The sequence below is a fragment of the Lineus longissimus genome, chromosome 9 (assembly GCF_910592395.1).
Source record: "Lineus longissimus chromosome 9, tnLinLong1.2, whole genome shotgun sequence".
In the NCBI taxonomy this organism is placed as follows: Eukaryota; Metazoa; Nemertea; class Pilidiophora; order Heteronemertea; family Lineidae; genus Lineus; species Lineus longissimus.
In genome coordinates, this window is record NC_088316.1 from 5,505,431 (window position 1) to 5,527,902 (window position 22,472).

The window sequence follows — 22,472 nt, forward strand, 5'->3', positions numbered from 1 at the left end:
GACATCCTCCAGCAACATGTCCTGTGTATTTATGTCCAGAAAGTGTTTAAGATGCACCTCTGCTGCATAACCACAACATTATTTAATACAATTTGCTGTTCATGTATGACTCCTCAGTCTGACAACTCGTAGAGTGGAGTTTTAGTCGATGACCATCGGAGATCACTACACCCTTAGCTCAATGTGAGGGCTTGGGCAAAACCAAGGCTTCCACTCCAACATATTCACCTCGTACAGAGTTTGATTTTTACATGTCTCAGTCATTGCCATGTTTCTAAACTTTTCATTAAGGCCTGCTTCTAATTACAATAGAACATCTTGGCTTGCTTATAGAGTGAGGTTGGGTGATGACCTTACCATGACATTCCAGCATGGGCATGAGCTTGGGGCAATCTATCATACCCCTCAGTTAGATATTTTCACTCTTGAATTAAATGAAATTAAAGTAGACAGTGTTTCTTAAACACTTCATCAAGATGATAACTTGAAAAAAACATGCAAGCAGGCTTGTCTATCTGACTTCAGTGTCATACTAGCAAAACAGGATACCACATTTTTAAATCCCTTTTTCAATTTCAATTTACAAAACTGACACAACTCGGTCAACCTTATTTTACTGGTTTTGGTGGGTGTGTTTCACACAGCCCTATTACCAATAAAAATTGGCCTTTTGTAATGCTTGTACAGTGGCCCTTCAACTGGAATACACAGCATCAGATATTTAGCTGGATAGCATCTTCACAGTATACTTAGCCAGTTTAAAGAGGAAATATAGAATTGAGAGTGCAACCAAATAAACAAGAGAAAATACATCAACTTTTGGCTCTGTGAAAATTTCACGGTGTACAGTAAACATTATCATGTATGAATGTCACAAACTATTATCACTTTAACCAAAAGTGAAGCTATTTTTTATTATCAAAATTTGCAATTAGTGCAAACCCTTTCAGAAAATTAACACAGCGATGTCACTTTTCATTTTCATCAAACTTTTATGATATCTCTGTCATCTTTTGACTCTGACTATAAAATGATGTTGATTTTTGATCAAATGCTGTAAAAAATAGTGATCTCTGATCAATAATCTCCATCGACATGTCAGATGATTTGATGAAGAACAATGAATGTATTGATGTGGGATCCAAGCCTAAATGGGCTGAATCACAGGTCTAGCTACCATCATAACTCAACAGGCCTAATTAGTAGGGCCTAAAAAGGCAATTGGAATGATCATGTTAGAAAAAACAGTAATGAAGTATATTAATCTGTTTATGTTGTGATTGATTAAGAATGGGTTAATTGGTGTTTTTGATTTACTATTATTCATTGATTGGGCCATCAGCATGTGAATGAAGGGCGAGGTTTAGCTGCCTGGGGTTGGGGTTCCCCAAGCTAGGGATGGTTCCTGTAGGACCAAGCCAACCAATAAACAGCTCCTAGAAGGGCACAGGGTCAGAGGTATCAACTGACCCTTCCAAGCTGATTAATCTTTGTATCATAAAACAGTGCCAGGAAATTTGTCAAAGGTTCAGGAAGATTTGTGACTTGAAGATCACACAAGCTGTCTTTGACTTTGTATAAAACCTCTGAAGGACACCACAGGGGTATCATTGATTGATTCAAACCCCATTGAAGTGAGACAGGATTTCCCAGCACCTATAAATATTGTCCAGACAGACCGGCAGACACACCGTCTCCAACATCAGACCGAGCATCTCACATCTTACAAACTACAATGGATTTCTCTTATAAAGTCACGTCTGCAGCGGAAGACACTGTCAGTCATGTGTCACCTGATGGTGAGGACTCCAGGGACAGTGGACTTGGCAGTGATGTCCAGTTTGATGACTCCTTCACCTTCTCTGATATCCTTGGACTCAAAGTCGACTCACCGAAAGCAAGTAGTTCTCCTGTTGATTTCAAATTGAGGACTCCGTATGCAGAGTTATCACGAACCAGCTGTGATACTCCTGTTGGTCGTGCACTTTCCTTTGGATCGCCACAATCAGAGGATGATTACGTGTTGAAGGACTTCAGTCTTGAGAATGTTTCTACCAGCAGCTCCAATGCTTCATATGTAACGGAATTCAAGGGACTCAATCTATCGCTATCTGCAACTCCCTCATCATCGCCGTCATTTGGACAACGTCTACGGAAATCACTAGCATCAAAATTCGATGCTGATGAGGACAGTTCGTTCACTTTTTGCAAAAGGCGATCTTTGAACAAACGAAAACAGGCATCTTTGAGCTCACAGTCAAAACGTTGCAAATTTGATACTGATTCGACTGACATTTCAACTTTGAATGAAAGCATCTCAATGGACTTCAGTGCTTTGGGACATTCAGACAACGCTCCTAGACTTACAAACGAGGCTCACATCAAATCTGTGTTGAATCGTTGCGCTGATGAGGACAATCTCACTGGTGACCTTTCCCAAGCATGCTCACTGCCCTGTGTGAGTGGCAAACATCAAGATCTGAAATACGTCACAGTGGATACCGTAGGACAGTTACTCGCAGGGGAACATGACGAATCTGTTGAGTATAAAATCATCGATTGCCGATATCCGTACGAATATGAAGGCGGCCATATTGAAAATGCTGAGAACCTGTACACCAAGGACGAGATCACAAGTGAATTCGTAGCAAGGTTGCAACGAACAACCGATGGGGAGAAACGTCTTGTGCTCATCTTCCATTGTGAGTTTTCATCAGAACGAGGACCAAAACTCGCACGTTTCTTGAGGAACCAGGATCGTGAAATGAACAAGGACAATTATCCTCATCTTCATTATCCTGAAGTATACGTTATGGAGGGCGGCTATAAGAATTTTTACGAGCATTGCCTTGAGAAATGTGTGCCGCAGACTTACATGCCAATGTTACACAAGGACTTCTCCGATGATTTGAAATTCTACCGTTCCAAAGCCAAGTCATGTGACAGGAAGAAGTCGAGGAAGCCATTATCCCGCCGCCTTGTTCTCTGAACAATGAACAATTCAACTCACGACTCGAGATTTGAACATAATGGCAATCTCGTTTGTTTGAAAAATATCTAATCAAACTCATTGACAACGGAAACTTTGAAATGCAAATTAGGAGGTAAATTGGCTATTTCTCAAACATGGGCATGTTGTTTATAAGAGACGATATTCATTGGTGCTATTCACTTAATACAGACCTCTAAAACACAGTGGTCATTGTATTGTGCTAATGATATCCAGATGTACATGTAGGTTAATGTTTTAGACTGACACTGATCAGCAAAAAAACTAAATCAAAATCATCATGTAACTGGATATCCCTTGACAATGGGATCTTAGAGTGTGAAAAAACATTGGTGCTATACACAGACTCAGTATTCCAACTGTGGCTTTAGACTCTTGTGCTGAGCCTAATCAAATCAAATCATCATTCAGGCATCATGGCCCAGAATTGGCCTTTGCCTTGTATCATTCAAACAAAATTTACAGATTTTGTATCAGGAAAATTTGTTCTGCGGTGCCGATTCAAAGTCCTCAAAGTAGTACTGACAGGCTCACAAAACCTTGATTTCAGCCACATGCAAGCAAAATGAGTCTTCTGTAAATATGTAAATATGTAAATTTGAAAACAATGTCAATTTATGTAAATATTATTTATAGATACAAAATAAAAAAAAAAAAAAAATACATTTCTTAATCCAAGTTATTTAAAGGAGCGGTAACACATTTTCTGTTGGCTGTCACAAAATTAACTCTTTCACTGCCAGCCCTATTTTAAAGTTATTCCCCCATCTTGCCAGCTTTTTTGTCATTTTTACCACTTTTTTGTGGCAGGAGCTAGGGGCCCTCTTTGGCGCCCTCGGCCACGTGCAGCTTGATTCCCACCTGCAGCAGGCTGCGCCCCCTGCCCACCATCACCTGAGTCATTGTCACTACTACTAAGATCATTACCCCCAACAGCCTGGTCATTACCACCATCAGAATCAGGCTGATCACGCAAATTGATCTCAAATTGGTCTAGCTTCACCAATTCACCTGACTTGAAATACCCACTTCCTGGGGACGAGATTGAATCGAATGCTTCCGAGAACACTTCCAAAGACATGGCGGGAGGTTTAAATCAACGTAGAATCAATAGTTTGGTTAACTTTTTGATGAGTAGGTGGAAACACTGAAATAACGTTTTGAAACGTTATTGGCAATTTAGCGACCTATTTTCAAAAACGTTTTAAAACGTTATTGGCAGTGAAAGAGTTAATGACTTCAAAGTTTGCATTGATAAATGACCTCACCATTAATGACAGTCTCCATCACCATGTGCTGGTGAAATGACATCCCGAGGAAATCAGAGGTTAATATTTCCTCATTTGCCTGTGAGGGGAAATGTCTCAGGGGTTTGTAGCAGGGCCAGAGAGAGGCAAACATTAACCCCCCGAGTTCCTCAGAAAGTGACCTCTGCACATATAGACGCCTGCAACTGCAACTGACCAAGCAAAGTGGACAACTCTATTCAGATTGTATCTTCTTGTACACTGTAAAAGTTGGGTCCAGACTGTGGGGTGTTTTTTAATACTGTATAGGCCTACATGTAGGTCAGCATACCATGAAAATATGTTAAAATCATAATGATAATGACAATATTTAAGTCATCCTCCAGCAACATGTCCTGTGTATTTATGTCCAGAAAGTGTTTAAGATGCACCTCTGCTGCATAACCACAACATTATTTAATACAATTTGCTGTTCATGTATGACTCCTCAGTCTGACAACTCGTAGAGTGGAGTTTTAGTGGATGATCATCGGAGATCACTACACCCTTAGCTCAATGTGAGGGCTTGGGCAAAACCAAGGCTTCCACTCCAACATATTCACCTCGTACAGAGTTTGATTTTTACATGTCTCAGTCATTGCCATGTTTCTAAACTTTTCATTAAGGCCTGATTCTAATTACAATAGAACATCTTGGCTTGCTTATAGAGTGAGGTTGGGTGATGACCTTACCATGACATTCCAGCATGGGCATGAGCTTGGGGCAACCTATCATACCCCTCAGTTAGATATTTTCACACTTGAATTAAATGAAATTAAAGTAGACAGTGTTTCTTAAACACTTCATCAAGATGATAACTTGAAAAAAACATGCAAGCAGGCTTGTCTATCTGACTTCAGTGTCATACTAGCAAAACAGGATACCACATTTTAAATCCCTTATTCAATTTCAATTTACAAAACCGACACAACTCCGTCAACCTTATTTTACTGGTTTTGGTGGGTGTGTTTCACACAGCCCTATTACCAATGAAAATAGGCCTTTTGTAATGCTTGTAAAGTGGCCCTTCAACTGGAATACACAGCATCAGATATTTAGCTGGATAGCATCTTCACAGTATACTTAGCCAGTTTAAAGAGGAAATATAGAATTGAGAGTGCAACCAAATAAACAAGAGAAAATACATCAACTTTTGGCTCTGTGAAAATTTCACGGTCTACAGTAATCATTATCATGTATGAATGTCACAAAATATTATCACTTTAACCAAAAGTGAAGCATTTTCTTATTATCAAAATTTGCAATTAGTGCAAACCTTTTCAGAAAATTAACACAGCGATGTCACTTTTCATTTTCATCAAACTTTTATGATATCTCTGTCATCTTTTGACTCTGACTATAAAATGCTGTTGGATTTTGATCAAATGCTGTAAAAAATAGTGATCTCTGATCAATAATCTCCATCGACATGTCAGATGATTTGATGAAGAACAATGAATGTTTTGATGTGGGATCCAAGCCTAAATGGGCTGAACCACAGGTCTAGCTACCATCATAACTCAACAGGCCTAATTAGTAGGGCCTAAAAAGGCAATTGGAATGATCATGTTAGAAAAAACAGTAATGAAGTATATTAATCTGTTTATGTTGTGATTGATTAAGAATGGGTTAATTGGTGTTTTTGATTTATTATTATTCATTGATTGGGCCATCAGCATGTGAATGAAGGGCGAGGTTTAGCTGCCTAGGGTTGGGGTTCCCCAAGCTAGGGATGGTTCCTGTAGGACCAAGCCAACCAATAAACAGCTCCTAGGAGGGCACAGGGTCAGAGGCATCAACTGACCCTTCCAAGCTGATTAATCTTTGTATCATAAAACAGTGCCAGGAAATTTGTCAAAGGTTCAGGAAGGTTTGTGACTTGAAGATCACACATGCTGTCTTTGACTTTGTATAAAACCTCTGAAGGACACCACAGGGGTATCATTGACTGATTCAAACCCCATTGAAGTGAGACAGGATTTCCCAGCACCTATAAATATTGTTCAGACAGACCGGCAGACACACCGTCTCCAACATCAGACCGAGCATCTCACATCTTACAAACTACAATGGATTTCTCTTATATAGTCACGTCTGCAGCGGAAGACACTGTCAGTCATGTGTCACCTGATGGTGAGGACTCCAGGGACAGTGGACTTGGCAGTGATGTCCAGTTTGATGACTCCTTCACCTTCTCTGATATCCTTGGACTCAAAGTCGACTCACCGAAAGCAAGTAGTTCTCCTGTTGATTTCAAATTGAGGACTCCGTATGCAGAGTTATCACGAACCAGCTGTGATACTCCTGTTGGTCGTGCACTTTCCTTTGGATCGCCACAATCAGAGGATGATTACGTGTTGAAGGACTTCAGTCTTGAGAATGTTTCTACCAGCAGCTCCAATGCTTCATATGTAACGGGATTGAAGGGACTCAATCTATCGCTATCTGCAACTCCCTCATCATCGCCGTCATTTGGACAACGTCTACAGAAATCGCTAGCATCAAAATTCGATGCTGATGAGGATAGTTCGTTCACGCTTTGCAAAAGGCCATCTTTTAACAAACGAAAACTGGCATCTTTGAGCTCACAGTCAAAACGTTGCAAATTTGATACTGATTCGACTAACATTTCAACTTTGAATGAAAGCATCTCAATGGACTTCAGTGCTTTGGGACATTCAGACAACGCTCCTAGACTTACGAACGAGGCTCACATCAAATCTGTGTTGAATCGTTGCGCTGATGAGGACAATCTCACTGGTGACTTTTCCCAAGCATGCTCACTGCCCTGTGTGAGTGGCAAACATCAAGATCTGAAATACGTCACAGTGGATACCGTAGGACAGTTACTCGCAGGGGAACATGACGAATCTGTTGAGTATAAAATCATTGATTGCCGATATCCGTACGAATATGAAGGCGGCCATATTGAAAATGCTGAGAACCTGTACACCAAGGACGAGATCACAAGTGAATTCGTGGCAAGGTTGCAACGAACAACCGATGTGGAGAAACATCTTGTGCTCATCTTCCATTGCGAGTTTTCATCAGAACGAGGACCAAAACTCGCATGTTTCTTGAGGAACCAGGATCGTGAAATGAACAAGGACAATTATCCTCATCTTCATTATCCTGATGTACGTTATGGAGGGCGGCTATAAGAATTTTTACGAGCATTGCCTTGAGAAATGTGTGCCGCACACTTACATGCCAATGTTACACAAGGACTTCTCCGATGATTTGAAATTCTACCGTTCCAAAGCCAAGTCATGTGACAGGAAGAAGTCGAGGAAGCCATTATCCCGTCGCCTTGTTCTCTGAACAATGAACAATTCAACTCACGACTCGAGATTTGAACATAATGGCAATCTTGTTTGTTGGATATTTCTCAAACATGGGCATGTTGTTTATAAGAGACGATATTTGTTGGTGCTATTTACTTAATACAGACCTCTAAAACACAGTGGTCATTGTATTGTGCTAAACATATCCAGTTGTACATGTAGGCTAATATTTTAGACTGACACTGATCAGCAAAAAAACTAAATCAAAATCATCATGTGTAACTGGATATCCCTTGACAATGGGATCTTAGAGTGTGAAAAACATTGGTGCTATAACACAGACTCAGTATTTCAACTGTAGCTTTAGACTCTTGTGCTGAGCCTGATCAAATCAAATCATCATTCAGGCATCATGGCCAAGAATTGGCCTTTGCCTTGCATCATTTGAATAAAATTTACAGATTTTGTGTCTGGAAAATTTGTTCTACGGTGCCGATTCAAAGTCCTCAAAGTAGTACGGACAGGCTCACAAAACCTTGATTTCAGCCACATGCAAGCAAAATGAGTCTTCTGTAAATATGTAAATATGTAAATTTGAAAACAATGTCAATTTATGTAAATATTATTTATAAATACAAAATAAAAATAAAAACAAAATACATTTCTTAATCCAAGTTATTTAAAGGTGAGGTAACACATTTTATGTTGGCTGTCACAAAATTAACTCTTTCACTGCCAGCCCTATTTTAAAGTTATTCCCCCATCTTGCCAGCTTTTTTGTCATTTTTACCACTTTTTTGTGGCAGGAGCTGGGGCCCTCTTTGGCGCCCTCGGCCACGTGCAGCTTGATTCCCACCTGCAGCAGGCTGCGCCCCCTGCCCACCATCACCTGAGTCATTGTTACTACTACTTAGATCACTAGACTTGTGAAATTTGCTTGACAGCAAATTTGATGGTCTCCACATGGAAAGGGAAAGTTCAGTGAAGAGGTCAAGGGTGGAAAGGTGGGACGATTTCAAAGTCATCGAAATGATCCGAATTTTGAAAATCGTTTTGCGATATTCCATGGATCAAGTTGAGTTTGATGGAACTGGGGTGATTGATTTTCGGTATATTCAGCAGTTTCGCTGGACTACCTCCATAAATGTGGACATGGCGGGAGGTTTAAATCAATGTGGAATCAATAGTTTGGTTAACTTTTTGATGAGTAGATGGAAACACTGAAATAACGTTTTGAAACGTTATTGGCAATTTAGCGACCTATTTTCAAAAACGTTTTAAAACGTTATTGGCAGTGAAAGAGTTAATGACTTCAAAGTTTGCATTGATAAATGACCTCTCCATTAGTGACAGTCTCCATCACCATGTGCTGGTGAAATGACATCCCGAGAAAATCAGAGGTTAATATTCGCTTATTTACCAGTGAGGGTAAATGTCTCAGAGGTTTGTAGCAGGGCCAGAGAGAGGCAATCATTAACCCCTGATTTCTTCAGAAAATAAACCTCTACACATATAGATGCCTGCAACTGCAACTGACCAAGCAAAGTGGACAACTCTATTCAGATTGTATCTTCTTGTACACTGTAAAAGTTGGGTCCAGACTGTGGGGTGTTTTTTTAATACTGTATAGGCCTTCATGTAGGTCAGTATACCATAAAAATATGTTAAAATCATAATGATAATGACAATATTTAAGTCATCCTCCAGCAACATGTCCTGTGTATTTATGTCCAGAAAGTGTTTAAGATGCACCTCTGCTGCATAACCACAACATTATTTAATACAATTTGCTGTTCATGTATGACTCCTCAGTCTGACAACTGGTAGAGTGGAGTTTTAGTGGATGACCATCGGAGATCACTACACCCTTAGCTCAATGTGAGGGCTTGGGCAAAACCAAGGCTTCCACTCCAACATATTCACCTCGTACAGAGTTTGATTTTTACATGTCTCAGTCATTGCCATGTTTCTAAACTTTTCATTAAGGCCTGATTCTAATTACAATAGAACATCTTGGCTTGCTTGTAGAGTGAGGTTGGGTGATGACCTTACCATGACATTCCAGCATGGGCATGAGCTTGGGGCAACCTATCATACCCCTCAGTTAGATATTTTCACACTTGAATTAAATGAAATTAAAGTAGACAGTGTTTCTTAAACACTTCATCAAGATGATAACTTGAAGAAAACATGCAAGCAGGCTTGTCTGTCTGACTTCAGTGTCATACTAGTAAAACAGGATACCACATTTTTTAAATCCCTTTTTCAATTTCAATTTACAAAACCGACACAACTCCGTCAACCTTATTTTACTGGTTTTGGTGGGTGTGTTTCACACAGCCCTATTACCAATAAAAATAGGCCTTTTGTAATGCTTGTACAGTGGCCCTTCAACTGGAATACACAGCATCACTGCTGGATAGCATCTTCACAGTATACTTAGCCAGTTTAAAGAGGAAATATAGAATTGAGAGTGCAACCAAATAAACAAGAGAAAATACATCAACTTTTGGCTCTGTGAAAATTTCACGGTCTACAGTCATCATTATCATGTATGAATATCACAAACTTTTATCACTTTAACCAAAAGTGAAGCATTTTCTTATTATCAAAATTTGCAATTAGTGCAAACCCTTTCAGAAAATTAACACAGCGATGTCACTTTTCATTTTCATCAAACTTTTATGATATCTCTGTCATCTTTTGACTCTGACTATAAAATGCTGTTGATTTTTGATCAAATGCTGTAAAAAATAGTGATCTCTGATCAATAATCTCCATCGACATGTCAGATGATTTGATGAAGAACAATGAATGTTTTGATGTGGGATCCAAGCCTAAATGGGCTGAACCACAGGTCTAGCTACCATCATAACTCAACAGGCCTAATTAGTAGGGCCTAAAAAGGCAATTGGAATGATCATGTTAGAAAAAACAGTAATGAAGTATATTAATCTGTTTATGTTGTGATTGATTAAGAATGGGTTAATTGGTGTTTTTGATTTACAATTATTCATTGATTGGGCCATCAGCATGTGAATGAAGGGTGAGGTTTAGCTGCCTAGGGTTGGGGTTCCCCAAGCTAGGGATGGTTCCTGTAGGACCAAGCCAACCAATAAACAGCTCCTAGGAGGGCACAGGGTCAGAGGCATCAACTGACCCTTCCAAGCTGATTAATCTTTGTATCATAAAACAGTGCCAGGAAATTTGTCAAAGGTTCAGGAAGGTTTGTGACTTGAAGATCACACAAGCTGTCTTTGACTTTGTATAAAACCTCTGAAGGACACCACAGGGGTATCATTGATTGATTCAAACCCCATTGAAGTGAGACAGGATTTCCAAGTACCTATAAATATTGTCCAGACAGACCGGCAGACACACCGTCTCCAACATCAGACCGAGCATCTCACATCTTACAAACTACAATGGATTTCTCTTATAAAGTCACGTCTGCAGCGGAAGACACTGTCAGTCATGTGTCACCTGATGGTGAGGACTCCAGGGACAGTGGACTTGGCAGTGATGTCCAGTTTGATGACTCCTTCACCTTCTCTGATATCCTTGGACTCAAAGTCGACTCACCGAAAGCAAGTAGTTCTCCTGTTGATTTCAAATTGAGGACTCCGTATGCAGAGTTATCACGAACCAGCTGTGATAATCCTGTTGGTCGTGCACTTTCCTTTGGATCGCCACAATCAGAGGATGATTACGTGTTGAAGGACTTCAGTCTTGAGAATGTTTCTACCAGCAGCTCCAATGCTTCATATGTAACGGAATTCAAGGGACTCAATCTATCGCTATCTGCAACTCCCTCATCATCGCCGTCATTTGGACAACGTCTACGGAAATCACTAGCATCAAAATTCGATGCTGATGAGGACAGTTCGTTCACGCTTTGCAAAAGGCCATCTTTGAACAAACGAAAACAGGCAGCTTTGAGCTCACAGTCAAAACGTTGCAAATTTGATACTGATTCGACTGACATTTCAACTTTGAATGAAAGCATCTCAATGGACTTCAGTGCTTTGGGACATGCAGACAACGCTCCTAGACTTACAAACGAGGCTCACATCAAATCTGTGTTGAATCGTTGCGCTGATGAGGACAATCTCACTGGTGACTTTTCCCAAGCATGCTCACTGCCCTGTGTGAGTGGCAAACATCAAGATCTGAAATACGTCACAGTGGATACCGTAGGACAGTTACTCGCAGGGGAACATGACGAATCTGTTGAGTATAAAATCATCGATTGCCGATATCCGTACGAATATGAAGGCGGCCATATCGAAAATGCTGAGAACCTGTACACCAAGGACGAGATCACAAGTGAATTTGTAGCAAGGTTGCAACGAACAACCGATGTGGAGAAATGTCTTGTGCTCATCTTCCATTGCGAGTTTTCATCAGAACGAGGACCAAAACTTGCACGTTTCTTGAGGAACCAGGATCGTGAAATGAACAAGGACAATTATCCTCATCTTCATTATTCTGAAGTATACGTTATGGAGGGCGGCTATAAGAATTTTTACGAGCATTGCCTTGGGAAATGTGTGCCGCAGACTTACATGCCAATGTTACACAAGGACTTCTCCGATGATTTGAAATTCTACCGTTCCAAAGCCAAGTCATGTGACAGGAAGAAGTCGAGGAAGCCATTATCCCGCCGCCTTGTTCTCTGAACAATGAACAATTCAACTCACGACTCGAGATTTGAACATAATGGCAATCTTGTTTGTTTGAAAAATATCTAATCAAACTCATCGACAACGGAAATTTTAAAATGCTAATTAGGAGGTAAATTGGATATTTCTCAAACAATAGCATGTTGTTTATAAGAGACGATATTTGTTGGTGCTATTCACTTAATACAGACCTCTAAAACACAGTGGTCATTGTATTGTGCTAAAGATATCCAGTTGTACATGTAGGCTAATATTTTAGACTGACACTGATCAGCAAAAAAACCAAATCAAAATCATCATGTAACTGGATATACCTTGACAATGGCACCTTAGAGTGTGAAAAAACATTGGTGCTATACACAGACTCAGTATTTCAACTGTGGCTTTAGACTCTTGTGCTGAGCCTAATCAAATCAAATCATGATTTAGGCATCATGGCCCAGAATTGGCCTTTGCCTTGCATCATTCGAACTAAATTTTGAGATTTTGTATCTGGAAAATTTTTTCTGCGGTGCCGATTCAAAGTCCTCAAAGTAGTACTGACAGGCTCACAACACCTTGATTTCAACCAAATGCAAGCAAAATGAGTCTTCTGTAAATATGTTAATATGTAAATTTGAAAACAATGTCAATTTATGTAAATATTATTTATAAATATAAAATAAAAATAAAAACAAAAACAAAATACATTTCTTAATCCAAGTTAATTAAAGGTGAGGTAACACATTTTATGTTGGCTGTCACAAAATTTATGACTTCAAACTCAAAGTTTGCATTGATAAATGACCTCTCCATTAGTGACAGTCTCCATCACCATGTGCTGGTGAAATGACATCCCAAGAAAATCAGAGGTTAATATTCGCTTATTTGCCTGTGAGGGGAAATATCTCAGGGGTTTGTAGCAGGGCCAGAGAGAGGTAATCATTAACCCCTGATTTCCTCAGAAAATAAACCTCTACACATATAGAAGCCTGCAACTGCAACTGACCAAGCAAAGTGGACAACTCCATAGACCAGGATATCCTTTCTTAAAAGGACACACAATCTTGGTACAGAATTGGTCATTTCCTCTTTTATAATCAAGTCACCTTTCTATCAAAGAAAGATTAGTCAGTTTCAAGGCAATGGGTGTCCTGAAAAGAGAGTTCTTCATATTCAATAGTGACGGCCATCAGCCATTCGCTTGGACAAGTCCTATAACGGGAGACTATAGACAGGAGCTAGGTGGGCCAGATTAAGGTTCACAATGTCACTGACAGGTGTCTCTGCTATCACACAGCACATTGAGGCTTGCAAAAAGAACACTATGATCAATAGTCAAACTGACCCAATTCCTCAAAGTGTCAGTAGATAGGCTTTAAAATCGTTCGATATACAGTTGGCTTCTGAAACACCAGCAAGATAAATTGCAAATGACCAAATTTCTATGTAGAAATTACATCCAAGCAATTATATCGAAGCGATTTTTGGTGGGAATTGCCAGCCAAACATAAATAGGCCCATAGTAGCCATGTGTGACCTCATATCCACTCAGAAGTTTCTGGGTCGTTTTCAATTCTCACTGTGGTAAGTAATGAAGAGAAGTGCAGCTCAAATCTAATTATTCTTTAACTAATCATTCTCTGTGCCACCTTTAATAGAGACCACCCATCTGGCCCCAGCTCCTACCTATTAGTCCCCCTTTGAATTTTAACTTTAACTTACCGTTTTGTGATCTCCTTTAAGAATATGAAGACAATAAAGGAGAGGACAGCTCCTGCAGCCAAGATGATGCCACAGTATAAAGTTGCTTGTTCCCGGGTCCAGGTGAACATGTCCATAGCGAATGGGGTACCAATACTGCAATTATGAAAAAAATGTAAAATGATATACCTCAAAATTTCAAAGTTCCCAATAAAAGCTTTTTCATGTGAAAACAGAAGGACATGAAATACAGGGCTCGAGCTACACTTTCCAACTCAGGAGTCAAACTCAAGTCTTGACAAAATCTCAGGAGTCCTGTAACAGTTTCTAAGTTAAGAATTTTAGGGTCCAGGGCAAAGTTTCATGCTTCAAAAGACACTTTTCGGCGTTAACCTCGAGCCTTGGAAATTAGCAAACATTAAGGTGATTTTCGTCGCTGCAACCTGCGATCATGGTCACATGCAACAAAAATCTCGCGTTTGTGACAGTGATCGCAGGTTCGTGCAACACGAATCAGTGATCACTGCAACCTGGGATCAGTTTTATCAAACACAACAATTACCAGTTTTACCTGCGGACAAGCGATCCTATGGATCGATTACGCAGGTAGGGTACCATCTTTCCTCAGGGATACGAATAAGTCACAGAGAAAATGACAGCTGAATTATAACAAATGATATAGGAGGGAGAAACAAGGGGACATATCTTCAAGCTGAGAAAACCGCGGGTAATTACAAACATTAGGGCTAATGCACTGATACCCAGAACAATAAATGATTGGAACAGGCTTCCAGAGAGTTTAGTGATTAGCGAGACGGTGGACAGTTTTAAAAGAGGGTTGGATAGATGGTTTAATGGGGACCCCTCCATCTACCGCTATTGAGGGTGCTTGAGCTACAGTGGACTTAGATGTAAATAGTGTATATAGAGTTGGAGTGAGGAACAAAAAAAAAAAATGAACTAAAGGGCAGAGACCTGTATTCATCCACGACCGGAAGTGTGGCACAGTCACATAGAGCTTATCAAAATGTCAAGTTGTGGTAAATACATGGCTGGGATGGACCAAAGTGGAATTAATTCTCAATCTGTGGTTGATTCTTAATCTACAGAGTCAGGCCATCACAGAAATATGCTTTTTGATAATATAATTAAGAAAATGTGGTCTCACTGGTCAGTTTAGAACTTGTACTTTGACAGGGCCATATCAATGCGCCAGTGACGTTTTGATGGATATGGTGTACGGAAATCTTTTTTTCTCAGGCAATCGGTATTGGAATTTTTTAAAACTTTATTATGCTATTGGCAAAGGGTTCTTCTTGACACATATAAAATTTTGTGCAGATTGATTGGTCCAATAAGTACTTTTTTTACCAAAACCTATGCACAACAATGTACACGTAATGTACACATGTTTTAATAGAGGACTCTGGCCTAAACAAGGGAGTTTGAACAACAGAAATTAGGGGAGTGATAAAAATGGAGGAACCAATAAAGCGAAATGAAAACTGACATTATGAATATGCGTGTGATTGCCACATCGCGCGAGAAATTTAAGTACGAAGCAGTGAAAAAACGGAAAACGGTTAAAAAACCGAAAGATGATGATGATGATGATGATGATGATATGTTGGTATACTTACGTCTCAAACATTGTGAACACAACGAGTATACAGAAGAAGATGAAGATATTTGCCACCACTGCAACATAGTCTGGTCGTCGTTCCTCATGACCAAGCCGATGTGACACCAGGGGACCTGCAAGGTGTATGTGATCGAAGTAAGTTTCAGCACAAAACGTTTTGAAATCCAAAGAGATTATGAGTCTTATTCAGGACATTCATTGACATCAGAAATGACACTGTGATACAGTCAATCCTTGCATTTTCTTCAGGATCTAAAGTCTTAGCTGATGATGTATTCCTAGGCTGTTTGGGCCTAAAAGATAACTACCAAGTCCTGTCTAATAAGATGCCACAAAGAAGCTTTATATTTCATCTCTCACAGTAGCGAAAGGCATATAAAGGGCTTGGGGTAGCTCTCCCCAAAAACCCTTCCTGGTACACCTGTAAACATCTAGTCAAGGTCAGCTCTCGGACCACACTTGACCCCTGACCTCACTGATACATGTACATGTATGATAAACCAGTGATTAATTCATAACAGAGCCACATGTTTTCACTTTTATTTTATTATTTTGCAGGAACACCCTGTGGAACCAGCAACAACCTCGCCAAGTAAAACTAACTTGAGCGGCCCATGTATGGACTGTACATCCAACATGCAGCTTCCACATGGGACTCTGAGTCTCTGGGAGCCATGTTCAGGCTTTTAAACTGCTGCTTCTTTGGCATGTTAAATGAAAAAAGTTGCGGGTTTGGGAGAAATCAAAGCACACATCCCAACCCTTGCTTTAAACACTAAAGACAGAGATGCTTCATCGATTTCAAGTCTGAACGTAGCTCCTTGGGTGACTAGGCATAGCCTGGTCAGGGCGAGGAAGCTGTAAATTGGGCCTGCGGTCCACACTAGGGGGCCTTGCTTAGAAGTTGTCTTTACCCTGAAGCTGGATGCACACAGAGAGCAGGTTGGCTGTGAGATGGTTAGATGGAAGGCCCTCAGAGAGGTGGAAGGCCCTACGAGAGGTGTTGCCGATTCCACAAGGTGTTGCCGGGTTGTTCAAAGCTCTGCTATCTGGTTTGGCGGTCGCTAAACCACCGTTATCTTAGCAGGCCGCCAAGTTAGCTCCATTAGGCTTAGAGGCCGCTATGCCACCGCTAAGTTAGCGATACCTCAAGGGTTTTGTCACAGGCTGCTGCAAAGTTTTAGAGGAACCCCACCGGATCCGCTAAGTTGAGTAGCGGTCGTTAAAACTTAGTAGCCACTAAATTAACCAGGCTTTGAACAACCGGTTACCGGAAAAGAAAGTGTCCTAATTACCTTGAATATTTTTATCATGTCGAGCAGACGTTTCATCGTCGTATACTTTATGTTCAGTAAAATAACAAGCTACTGCAAAGATGTTGAAGATGGACAGCAGCAATCCAAGCCAAGCGGGAGTTGTATACAGGTTGAGATGGAGACCAGGCAGATCGACGACACCAGGGTAGCCGATCGGGCTGAATGCAGCTTGCAGCGCTATGAGAAAAGAAATACGCAAAATCATTAACTGCCGAAGTGGAAACAAAAACAGACTAAAAACCTGTTGTGCAACACAGGAGAAAGAAAACTCTCTCATCAAAGTTACGGTTTCTCATCACCCTATAACCACCATGGGCCATTTCAAGACCGTGCCCTCTAGAGGTATCAAATTCAAGACAATGCTACTGCTCTACATACTTGTCCCTGCTAACATATCTGAGCTCCCCCATCCTATGACCCTGGGCGGTCAAAGGATAAACGTTACTTGCGGATCCCCAGGTATCGCTTGGAGAGGTATAGTGGCATGAGCTTCCAAGTCCAACAGTATTAAGGCTTTTGAATTACCTTGGTGATGACATTCAAGATGCAAGGACTGTTGCCATTTTCAGATGCGGGCTACAAACCCACCTGTTTGCATTAGAGTAATTTTTTATTTTGCAGTGTATAAATTTGAATTTCATTTATTCATTCATACTCACTGCAGATAGAAGTCTAAAGAAAGACAGATTAATGCAGCACCAGGAAGAGGGCTGGATAGCTTATCCTTAAAATGTGATACACAGGCTGTAGTTTCCAGACAGTCAAAAGTTATTCAATTCAACACTGCCTGCATTATACCTACCTGGTCCAATGATAAATCCTAAAGCCTGAGCAGCACTGGCATTAGCAAACGCCCCTGTCCTTTCCTTTAGAGTAGTGGCAGCAGCAATGTAAGATCGAACAACAGCTACATTTCCTGAAAAAAAGTGCATTTGCATTGGAAAATTAGCGGGTAAAGGTTTGTTTTAGGTGGCTGTTTCCATGAAAATGACACACACCACTTGCACCAGAGAAAACTTGCTGTTCTTGGAAGATTTTCGATGAGAATTAAACAATACACCTAACTTGTAGTATGCTCATATGACATGAGTCAACACATAGGCTAAAATTACAAGCAGCAATCGGGGACACATCACACATGCCACAACAATTGTATACAGATGCATGCATGCTGCAAGCATAATCACTGACCATTGGCAAGCCTGGCATTTAGGAATATATTGTTGGCTCAACAGCAAGTACATGTACATGTGAACGAATGAAGTACCCCTTTCATGTCAACTTGTCTGGCCCTCCACACAAACCCCCGCGCGTTGGCCCCAGAGTGGAAGTTAAGCAATATTGAGCACGGTCAACCTTTGGATCGGTGACCGGCGCATACAATACACCCCTGATTAGGTAACACTTTTTCAATTGCACCGAGAACATGAGCCTCATAGCAGCCCAGTTGCTAACACTGCTGGCTATCACAAAATAGGGCCTTGCGCTTGTACCCGAGTGCCTATGTCAGCACAAGTAAATGGTTTCACACAGGTAGATAGTAGCCTATAGTGGACTCCATACCTCAGGCAAAAGTCCAATAGGGTTACAACGCCAGTAATGATGATGTTTGCCGACTTACCTGCACTCATCCCAAGCAGTATCCGCGACACTATAAGATAATATTTCCTATCGGAGGAAATGTCTTCTATGTAAGCGTAGAGTGCGTACCCAGCCACGTTTAGAATCAAGGTCAGAATTAAGGGGAGGGTGCTCCTCTTGAGAGCATTTGCCAGACTTCCAAAGAAGATGGAAGAAACCAGTTGTCCGAGACTGTATGATGCAATGACCCATCCAAGGAAGGATGCATTGGCAGTGCGGTCCATCTGAAATAAGGAAGAGGGATTTTGAAACCAAACTGCTTGAAATTGAATTTGTTGTTGAAATACTGCAAAGCCACTTTCTGTAATATACTTTATTCATTATTTATTCATCTGTGAAAATATCACGTCTTTGTCTCCGGAAGAAGTAAGAGGATAAAATTCTATTTGCAGAAATATACAGCGGTATTTAGCAAGGTGGTGGAGCCGAGTCATGTCAAAAATCGACATGTCGAAACCAATGGTCACCACCTGGCATCGAATGTGAAAACATGACCTCTATATGTGACCTGTCTCATCAAAACAAGGCGCATGTCGCACAGAAGATTTGAGCCTAAATCACGCCAGGAGATCATGGAAGAAATTTGTGCACCCAGATTTTAAGAAAAGCAGACAACAGTGAAATGAACAACCAGTCTGTCTCAAGCTGTTCAGCTCAGGGCAACATGCGCCTGGTTTTGCTGTTGCTGATCACATACATAATAGCATTAAAGGAAACCTGTTTCGAAACGCTTATAAATGAAATGGCCAGGGCCATTGTGCTCACCTCATGTGGAGGAAAGATGGATAAAGAGCATGGTATTGTGTCATGTAGTGTTAGGTTTGATGTAGGTCCAAGCAATTACAATTTCCCCAAAATGGCCAATTTACAGTACATTCGACCTCTGTGACCTTGAAAAGTAGGTCAAATCAAAGAAGACCCGGGTGACACATTGAATGGTTGTTAGAATTAGATGTACCTATGATATAAAATTAGTGCCAATCAGGCAAGTAATTACTAGGAATAATGGCATTTTGAAGAATTTAGGATTTGGCCCCCTCCCTGGAGGCCAAACGGCAAATCAGATCGCACCAAACTTCGGTACCTGAGATCACCTGACCAAGGGGTACATGTGTACTTAATTTGTGATCAATAGTCATTGCAGTTAAGAAATGTGCCATAGTTACGGCCTGACGGCGAATTTACGCCATTTGACCTCTGTGACCTTGACAAGAAGGTCAAATTATAAACCTGTGTGACATATACTGTATGGTGGTTAGATGTACCCATGATATCAAATTGGTGGCAATCGGGCAAGAAGTTAAGGAATAATCACATTTTTAAGGTTTTTGGATTTTGCCCCCTGGTGGTCAAGTGGTGAATCATATTGGACCAAACTTCGGTCCCTGAGATCATCTGACTAAGGGGTAAATGTGTACCAAATTTGGTATCAATAGTCATTGCAGTTTAGAAACGTGCCATCGTAACATCCTAACGGCCAATTTACACCATTTGACCTCTGTGACCTTGAAAAGGAGGTCAAATCAAAAACCCGGAGGATATATGATGCACCTTTGCTAGAAGTACCTACCATATTTTTTTCAAAATTTCCCGACTACTATTAAGGGAGATATTGCATATTTTCACTTTTAACGTTTGGCCCCCTGGTGGCCAAACCATGAAACGAATCGGACCGAAACTTGGTCTCCAAGGTGTCATTACATAAGGGTACATGTGTACCAAGTTTCAACTCAATAGCTCTAACAGTTACGAAACGTGCCCTGCTAACGGACGACGGACGACGACGACGACGACGACAGACGACGGACGCCACGGTATGGGATAAGCTCACCTCTGCTAAGAGGTGAGCTAAAAATGGGGAGTTTTGAACGGCCCGGTTAAAAACTAAGGCAGGAAGAAGCTTCCATTGAAAAATATTAGCAGTTTTGAGTTCCCCTCAGGTAGTTGATTATGTGAGCTGGGTATCTGGGTATTACAACATTGCATAACATTAGTACATTACTGACTCCAGTCAATGAAAAGAGGTATCACCAATTTAGCTATTTTTACTACGTTCAGCTAGTCTAAATAAAGACTTGAGTCACAACTGGACCTCTTTAATGAGGCTTTAGAGGAGGACCACTTCAAATGCAAAGTCACAATTGCGTGTCACAGTCAATGACACAAATTAGCAATCACTTTTTCTAACTTTGAACCAACTCTACCGTCACAAACCTGGAGCAAGTACGGCCATATTGATGCAGCACACAAAGTAAAGCTGACACTTGAGAGGAACATGGTGAGGTACATGACACGGATAGAGTTCCAACGACTTCTGTAGACATTGGGCGGCTCAACGACAGTGCTTGGGACACCAACTGAACCATTTGTACTGCCTCCATAACTGCCGCTAGTCAAATTAGTTGACCTGAAAAAGAAAGGAATCTTTCTTTAAATGAGGAACTTGACTTCTGATACATCCCTGTAGATGGCGCAGTGAGTCATGCATCTCTTCTGGACTCGTCCGAACTTCATAACAACAATACCAAGAGCTGATGACGTATGAGGCCACATGTAGCAGACGAACACAGCTCGCAAATGAAGTCACAACAAAAGCACAATGGGATGGATCTTGTGAGATTTTATTGCTATATCGGTTGTTGTTTCATCTCAGTTATTTGTTTTTCCGGTGCGACCTACCTCCTTAAGAGCCATGAAAAGGTACACGACTCACTGTGCCTTTCTATTCGATTTGACCTCTTAAACCAGGACACCTACATGAACTCATGACAGAATTGGTAGTGTCCTACAATAGACAGGTTCTACCCACTATGATACCAACCCAACGTTTTCTTTTAAAGGGGATTTCGCACGCCAAATGTTCGGCCTACTTTTTAAATTTTTTCGGGCGGTGATAATGAACCTTCTCACTACTGTTTATATAAGTTACATTTTTGTAGCATGATATGGCCTGATGAACATGCGGACAATAGGGCCTGTAATAGATTTCCATTAGAAACTTGCATCAATGACTTGATGATGTACATATTGAATTGCTTTGATACGACTCAGGCGTGGAAAAGGCATTGTATTGCTGGTATGATGTCCACCAAGAATTTTTGTAATCTTCAACTCATTAAGACTTTGTTCACGGCGAATCACATCAATTAATTTCCAGATGTTTGGGTGGAAGGCTGCGACATTCGACTGGAAACCGCGATGCCAGCCCTCGATGGCATTGTTGGTTCTCAGAAGGTTTTCGACAGTTCTATCATACACGTTCCACTTGGAGATATGATACATTGGATTTCTACGTCCCTGGCGTCTTCTCTCTCCAATGTAAGTTGATTCGAAATATCGTACAACTGGTTCAGCAGCATTTGGAATATGTGGTTGCAAGGCTTCATAACTTTCAATGACATCATCGACTGGGACAAAAGCCAGTGCAGTCAGCATTCTCAGATTAAGCGCGAACTCGTCATCCTCACGGTAATCCACGGCAAGACCTTGTTCCTGAATCTTCCTCCATACTGCTTGGGACAAGTGGTAAAAGCAGTATTTGATATCCACATTAGGAAAGATTTCTGAAGCTGCATTTGAAGCTGCCCTTTCCACGTCCATCAAAAATGTTTCTGGATTTGCATTGGGAATTAATTGTCTTATGGTGGTGAAAAGCCGAGCGTAGGTCTCCTGAGTTTTGTTTGGTAGCAACGCATAAATACATGCAGTCACAGAGTCATTCAGCAAGACATGGATGGTGAACAACTGGAAGAAGATGAGCGGAACTGTTTTAAAAGTGCCATCAGCAAACCAATGTTCACAATACGCCAAAAGTTCCAGATTCCTTTGCGTACAAAATATCACTTGGATCGCCGACTCCACTATCGAACTGCAGGCACAATTCTCCTCGAAGAGTTCGAGTATACCGTTCAGGAAACTCCATGTTCAT

General features: G+C 40.9%; 2 protein-coding genes across 2 annotated transcripts in view; one reads left to right on the forward strand and one right to left on the reverse strand.

The window, feature by feature from the left end:
• The window catches only part of LOC135493763 (major facilitator superfamily domain-containing protein 8-like), a 60,528-nt gene that overhangs the window by 32,349 nt on the left and 5,707 nt on the right, over window positions 1-22,472 (reverse strand). The window contains exons 2-7 of the mRNA XM_064781314.1: window positions 20,759-20,951; window positions 18,525-18,768; window positions 17,706-17,819; window positions 16,883-17,080; window positions 15,586-15,700; window positions 13,967-14,101 (exon numbers count right to left, since the gene is read on the reverse strand). Of these exons, the coding sequence (XP_064637384.1) occupies window positions 13,967-14,101; window positions 15,586-15,700; window positions 16,883-17,080; window positions 17,706-17,819; window positions 18,525-18,768; window positions 20,759-20,951 (999 nt within the window). The remainder of the gene's footprint in view (window positions 1-13,966; window positions 14,102-15,585; window positions 15,701-16,882; window positions 17,081-17,705; window positions 17,820-18,524; window positions 18,769-20,758; window positions 20,952-22,472) is intronic.
• LOC135493500 (M-phase inducer phosphatase 1-B-like) lies at window positions 1,736-2,989 on the forward strand. Its single transcript, XM_064780878.1, has one exon. The coding sequence runs from the start codon at window positions 1,736-1,738 to the stop codon at window positions 2,987-2,989; it is 1,254 nt and encodes a 417-aa protein (XP_064636948.1).